The sequence below is a fragment of the Limulus polyphemus genome, unplaced genomic scaffold (genome assembly GCF_000517525.1).
Source record: "Limulus polyphemus unplaced genomic scaffold, Limulus_polyphemus-2.1.2 Scaffold1647, whole genome shotgun sequence".
NCBI lineage: Eukaryota > Metazoa > Arthropoda > Merostomata > Xiphosura > Limulidae > Limulus > Limulus polyphemus.
The window spans coordinates 114941-122824 of NW_013667257.1; the positions used below are offsets into that span (position 1 = coordinate 114941).

The 7884-nt window shown below is 32.3% G+C and overlaps 1 protein-coding gene across 1 annotated transcript in view; it reads left to right on the top strand.

The window, feature by feature from the left end:
- Positions 1–7884, top strand: part of LOC106464421 (dynein heavy chain 7, axonemal-like) — a 187785-nt gene that overhangs the window by 57286 nt on the left and 122615 nt on the right. Inside the window, exon 19 of the mRNA XM_022392135.1 lies at positions 1587–1721. Coding sequence (XP_022247843.1) covers positions 1587–1721 — 135 coding nt within the window. The remainder of the gene's footprint in view (positions 1–1586; positions 1722–7884) is intronic.

Consider the following 7884-nt stretch of genomic DNA (forward strand, 5'->3'; position numbering starts at 1 on the left):
ATATTTGCATAGAGAATCCATTTTTCATCACTGGTGACAATTCTGTCCAAAAATGGTTCACGCACATTATGTGCCAGAAGAGACAAAGCAATGTTCACACGTTCAAAATGATGATCATCGGAGAGTTTGTGAGGCACCCAAGCACCTTCTTTATGGAGTTTTCCCATATTCCTTAGATATTTACATATTGCTTCATGAGAGATATGCTATTTCAGAGTCATTTCACAAGTGTGTTGCCTTGGGTTAGACTCAAAAAGTGTCTTCAGAGCATTAATATCAATTCCAACATGTTGGCCCTTGCCAACACAGTTTTTAAGGCTAAAGTCACCTGAACGAAATTTGCTGAACCATCACTGACACTTACAAATGCTCAAAACATTTCCATAAACTTCTTTGATATTCTTTGTGGCTACAGAGGCATTGTTTCCCTTCTTGTTTTCAAACAGCATTACATGCCAAATGTGTGTCTCGTGTACCATCACTATAAGGGATTAGATTATACTAAACTTTACACATTATATAGGCTACACTAACGTTAAGTTTAGGCAGTTCATTTAATTATTATTCATTATATAAATTTTTTGGGAGGTGGTTAATGAAAGCGTTCCAAAATGCAACATTAATTTCTTGACAACCTAATGTAACATTAAAAGTTCATTGTCTCAACTATCTTGACTCATTAATAACATCAGATGGTACATAATTGAATAAAAGAGGTTAAAAGTAGAATAATGCTTGCTAAGAACGCTTTTCAAAATATGTAAGCTTTACTGACAAACAAAAATTTATCAATAGAAGTAAGAAAAAATGTGTTACAATGTTACATCTAGCCCATACTTATGTACTGATGTGAAACATGGACAACAACAGGGAAAGTTGTGAGTAGACTTGAAGTAGCCAAAATGTAGTTCTTAAGAAGAATGCTGAAAATAGCTTGGACTATGAAGAAAAGTAGATAACAAGGATTGGTAAAAGCCAACACAACATACAACATCATCACAAAATATGAAAGAGACAAGCTGAGTTCAAAGGTCCTGTGATGAGGAAAGAAAAGATGGAGCACATTAGTAGCAACCAGCAAGATAAAAGAAAGAGAAGCAAAGAAAGACAAGGAATGTAGATGCTTGATGGACTCCCAAAATGGTTAGGAACCACGAATAATAAACAGAATTGTTGATAAACGTCAATGACAGAGAGAAATGGAAAGTCATGCAGGCATGACACTGAAGAAGAAGAATATTAAATGCTGAAGATTTTCATAGTCATAGCATAGTATTGTTCTTCTAATTTTACCCACTGAAAGCTTGTCTGTAACGAAGGTACAACTTGAAAATATAGTATTCTCTCATGTTGTCAATCTTAAAAAAACAACTCTGCATAAAGTATGGTCTTTTTTTTTTACTAGCAGTTAGCTGTCTGTAATTTTTAATATATCATTTATATACACATGAATGCTACTTAAGTAGAAGTTTTTTTTTTTTCAGTTCTGTGGCTATTAAACTTGTGATTGTTGAATCTGTCAATGAATTTCAGAATTTCTTCACTTCATACTATTCAACAGTGTAGCTAATGTTTTTTTTCTTTAGGGTATCACTTCTGATCTCTTCCCTGGTGTAGAACTCCCAACTCCAGACTATGAATACTTGAATGCAGCTGTACAAGAAAATTGTGAAAGAGCCAACCTGCAGTGTACTGATGTTTTCTTAGAAAAAATCCAGCAGGTAATGCTAAATCTAGTGAATATGACTGATATTTCATAATCCCAAACAGTAGTATTGTATGAAGTAACATCAGGTTACGTGTTAAGCTGTGATTAATGTTTAGCTTACAGTTAAAGTTTTATTAGATACAAACTTCCTAATTTCTTAACGTTGAAGAAAATTATTGTGAAATAAGCTGTAATGAGCCTTGAAGAGTATAAATCAATTTGTGTATATGGAAAAAAGAAATGTGTGTGTATGTTGTATGTAAATTTTGTAATTTTGTGTCAACTACACATTATATTTGAAAAGGTACAATTTTACAAGAAGTTGGTATGAAAAATAGCAAAATTTCAAAATAAATGTTAAAATGTAAAACAATATTTTAGTTAGACATTTGGTGATGGAATAGATTTTAGAACAGGTGACTGTGTATACATATAGTAATAGTAACTTCTTTGTTGTTTTCTTTTTTTGTTTTTATTCATTCAAAAAATTACTACCATAATGAATAAGTAACTATAAAAAAAAATACAAATAGGAAACAACAACTATACAAAATAATTATACATATATTAAACCAAACATTGAGTAATTTGAATATACGTAATTGGACATTTTTATTTTAAATAACTTGGTACTGGGAGTTAACCAATCATTTAATGGGATTCTATTTACAATAGTTGGTGCTAAATAATATAAATACTTGGAGCTCAAAACAAAAATGTAGAGTTGTTTTTCTGAAAAGAATATAAACTTTCTTCAGATAGATTTAACAAGTTCAAATCATTATTAAACATCCTTTGCAATATAAATGAATCAGTAAACACAGGCTTGATAAATTGTTAAAATTCCAAATTTTTTCAATTTGCTGTTCATAAAAGCTCTGTATGAAAGACCAATCATTAGCCTTAAGGCTCTCTGTTGTAACAACCAGATTGGTCTTAATATATAAAAATTTGTACCCCATACACTTACACATTTAAGTCATTTGACTATAAAAGATGGTGTTATAAGTTTGATAAAGTGCACGAGTATTTTAAAGGAAACTTAATTGTGCAATCTCTGATTCTTTTTATTTCTTATAAAAACTCAAGAATGAAACAATGTGACTTTATTGTCAAATATTATATCGCTTTGAAAGCTAAAAAAAGTAAGTTTCTCTCATTCAGAATATAAACAAAGTTAAAGATGGACTAACTTTGGAAAGCAGCCTTAATAACCATCTATATTTCTTACACCATGTCATAATATATACTATTCTACCAAGTTTTTTGGAAGCTATTTCTATTTGTTTATCTCACTTAAGGTTGTTCTGAATAATAACTCCAAGAATCCTAATTGAATCAACCTTGGATAAAGTATTTCCGTTCACTTTCAAATCATCATTAGACTGTTCCCTTGAAATAATCATATATTGTAATTTATGAATATTCAAAACTTAGGCAATTTTCAATAAGCCAAGTGGCAATATAAAGCAATTCATCATTTGTTGTTTTGTAACACTTAGCAAGAGAATATGCTTCTATAATAAGAGTCATATTGTTGGAGAGATAGCAACTATCTTTTGAACATACAGATATTAAATCAGTAACATAATTAATAGATAAGAAAGTAGTTTCATAGTTTGGTTATCACCAGCCTACATTTTAATGTTTACTTCATGATACAAGTACATCAGTGAGATGATTTTTAGGTCTAGGTGATGACGAATGTATGAGAATGGTGAAAGTTTTTTTTCCTGTTTTAATTTTTACCAGATGATTGTAGGTTTATGAAATGAAGACTAATGTATGTTTTGGTTTTATGACTTATGATATGTGAAGAAACAATTTGGAACTTAATAAAAATATATAGAGAAATCTTATTCTTGCTACAGTGATGCAACATAGACAGTTACAAATGTGAAGAAATGTTGTGTATTAACTATCAAACAGAAATAAGGGGAGCTCAAACCTTTGGAAGTAACATTTCAATCGTTCACAGAACTTACCTGTCCCTTTGTTATGTGTATAATATATAAATTTATAATGTAAGTAAATTTAGTTTATAAGTTATGTCAAGAGAAAAAGGAAAAAGTAAAAGTATATTCGTTATGTCAAAACTTATTGATATAAAACCCATTTCAGACCACAAAGATACAGAGAGATTTAACTAAGTATATGAAGAGGAGCAAACAGGTTCGAGAGTCGAGATGTAGACAAGAGCAATTGGCAGGTTTAACTCCTCAATATTTTACAGACAGTTTAGTTCCTTTGTGTCCTTTCTTTATTGCATTCTGTTTCTCCATCATTTTTTATTCTATTTGATTGATTGGTGTGGTTGGGTTAGTTTGGAGGTTAATAGTGATTTTGCCAGACTCTCTATAATTAGTTGGCTTGAGCCATTAGAATATTGATGATATTTTCTTTTTATATTTGTAATACTTCTTTGTTGACAGAATAGAGTGTCTGTATTATTGACAAAGGCTTTGGAGTGACATAACCTGGATATTGCCCCAAAACTGTGATGGTTAATGGTCAGATGGTTAATTTCTCAAATGGCAAATTGTACTGTTGCTTCATCTTGAAACCTTGAAGCTTGTGATATCCCTCTCTCTCAGCTACCTTGGTCTGGTGGGCTGCTGTCTGTGGGGTTTCTGGGGAAAGAGTTGTTTTTTCTTCTGTAATTTAGCAATGTTTTGGAACAGCCACCCTGCTTCTTTCTGTTAAGCTTCTGGCTTTCTCTACTGCTTCATGGCAAGTACCTAATAAAAACTGTAGAAACAGATCCATCACCCCTAGTGACTAAGTGTTCCTGCTTGTGCATTTTTAAGTGTGCTATAATACTGTGAGCAGGTTCCTCTTCCTGTATATTTAGTTTATTTGGGTTTCAGTTGCATAATGATCCATCCATCACAGTTTGTGATCTTCTGGAAATTTTAAAGAAACTACTGAAGATCCTTTGTTCAGTTTGTGAGTGACTCTTGGCTTTCCTTAAACTCTATTGGATCCTCTGCTCCTTCTGACTCTGTGTTCTAAGTTGTTCTCAGCATTTCTTCAACCCCTAGTACAGTTCTCTTCTAACTTTCTTGACCCTTCCCCCTCTTATTTCCTAATAGGTCATTGCTTGTTCCAGATCTTAATAAGATCTTCAGAAGTATAACACAGCTTTAGTTTGGATCAAACAGAGTAGGCAGCACAGTGAACATTATGACTTTATTGTGCTATCATTCTTAAGGAATAATATTTATTTTTATCTCATGATGGGCCTTTAGCATAGATGAGTGGAACATTTTATGTTGGAATGTCTGAATTAAAACCACAGATGCAAGCTAATTGAAGTTATTTAACAATTAAGAACTTATTCAATAACCTCCATTTTCCAGTACTGGATGCTTATCTATGTAACATACACTAACCTTTCAAAATGCTTAAAATTGCAAGGAATCATTTCAAAACACATCTCATAATGCCTCAAATGAGCAAATCCTTTCTCAACCTTTAAAGGTCCTTGTTGTCAGAAGAGTGGATCCCCTTATAGCTTAAGATGACATTTCAAAGCTTAGCTGAATGACTGATTTTTTGTGGTTTTAATGAATTATGTGACAATTGTTCCAGCAGCCTGAAATTAAGTCAAAAGGAAAGCAGGAAATGAAAGTACTCTTACTCTCAGTCTATAGCTCTCATTGAACTGTTGTTGCTACAATTGCTGATACATAAACTGATCAGTGGTTTGTGATCCTCAATGAATCATCAAGGCCATTGTTCTATTGAGCTTGTAGGAGCCTTCACAAATAGTAAGTTTGTCCTGTTGTCAACTGAACTAAATTTCATGCTGCAATAAGGTTACTCCATATCCATTCCAGTGCTTTAACATCTGCTAGACTGCTATCAATAATCAATTAGCAGTGGCTAATTTATCAAGCAGAAGTTTTAACTATTCCTCATCATTTGCAACTTGATTATAAGGACATTAGGTACACTGAATTTTTGTGATCAGTTCCTGTACTAACATATGTGATGCAAATTATTTGTGAAAAAAAATGTACCACTGGTCTACTTAAATGTGGTCTTAATCACTATTATTTTGTCTTTCTCTTCCAGTTTATCTGAGTTTTAGTACTTAACACTAAAGGAACATTTTGTAACAGTTCCATTAATATTCTTCACATGACTTAAAAAACTGAAAAAACATTTTTTTAGTTTTTTCAGACAACTTCAGACAAAATAAGCAAATTAGGAACAATGAAATATATAGATCATGGATTTCTCCTAAGAATACTACAGCCCTGACCAAGAGAAGCTATCTTACCAAAATAATGTTCTCCAGAAGGTTTCTCATACTTTATAAAAATATTGTTGCAGGTCTTGTGCTGCCTCTAAAACTACTTCCTCCATCATTAATTATTCTTAGTCTGATGCCTATGATTATGCACTGTTGCCTAACACCACAATTCCTGTGTTGTTAAGAGCAGCAAGGCCAGTCTTAAATCACAAATCTTGGCAAACTTTCTGCAGCCCTTCTACTACCAAAATGGACAAATTAATAAGAATGTGAAAAAATATATGTAGCAGAAAATTCTCATAAGGTACGATACCTCTACTCACATAAATAGCTATTCTCGTTCAGTGCTGCCCTCTATATGAAAAAAACATTGTCACATGCCACAAGACTTGAGCTTTCTCTCGTACCTTACAATCGACTGATTCAAATGCATCTCTCTTGTAAATCCTCATGCAACAACCCTCCATCAATAAGAGTGCAACACACTTTCCTGTCACATTTGACTCCCTCTATTCGATTCTACCGAACTGTCACTTTTCATTTGGCAGTACTCATGTTGTAATGTTTAGTATGTACTCTGTTCAAGTGTTTTTTTTTCTCCATATCTTTGTATCAATTTCTTTCAACAAGTTTACTGTTTATTATACAATAATAATATTTGTAACTTGTTGAGTTATTCTGAAATGGAATTATTTTATTTCTTTCTGCCAACACAGTTGTGTTTGGTTATTCATTTTGAATCATAAATTCTAAGTTACCACTTCAAAGGTTATATGTTCTATCAGCACATTTACATGGGCTTCAGGTGATGGTACTCCACAAGGAAATTATCAGCTTTACTTTGTCAGGATACACATCATCCAATGAGCTGGCCTTCATCAGGCCTCGACTCAAGTTTGGGGGCCCACACAGTTTGAAATACAGTCTGCCAATTTTGGATAAATAAGACTTTGTACTGTTTGGGTTTTTAAATACTTTTATTATTAATATCATTATCTGAAGTTATTTGGGTTCCATAACGTAAGTTTTGTTAGATTGGTCAATACTCATAGTTAAGTTCAGGTTCAAAATTAGGCTTAGTTGTATTCTTTTTCATATACCATTTGCATAAGCTTACTGTGGGTCTTTGTTATTTTAGGATTACCTGTAATTCATCTTACTGGCATATCAATCATTAGTTTTGCTGTATTGTTTTTCTTCCATACATCACATCTCATACATGTTATTGTTAATACACACTTACTTAATTTTACAATATAATGTCTATTTCATTTTTGTTATTATTTATCTTTTATACTTCTTAATATTTACTTGGTTTTTGTGGAAATCTTGAGCCGGGGTCCGCATAAGCTTCTCCCAATATTGTACACCTTTTTAGGTTAGGATTTTTAATTTAGAGTATGGTGCTGTACTTTGTCCTGCACTGTTTGATTAGGCTTAACAATTGTCTGTTATCTTCTGTTTACCTATAGTTCTACTTACAGGTTAATCGATAAATAGCTTAACTTTCCAAACAAAATAATGCCTATTTAATTTTTTTTATTACTTATCTTTTATACTTTTGCATATTAACTTGTTTTTTGTGGAAATCTTGAGCCGCAGTCCGCATAAGCTTCTCCCAATATTGTACACCTTTTTAATTTAGGATTTTTAATTTAGAGCTTAGTGATGTACTTTGTCCTGCACTGTTTGATTAGGGGCTTAACAAGTGTCTGTTATTTTATATTTACCTGTAGTTCTACTTACAGGTTAATCAATAATTAGGTTAACTTTCCCAACACGGGCTTGGTCAATTTGTCCAACCACGTCACCTCTTTCTACTTCTTCAAAGTCTTTATAGATTTGATACTACTAACTTTTAATATATGTGTATATCTTCACAAAATTTGGCAGTCTTGCAGTGAACTTTATATGTTCA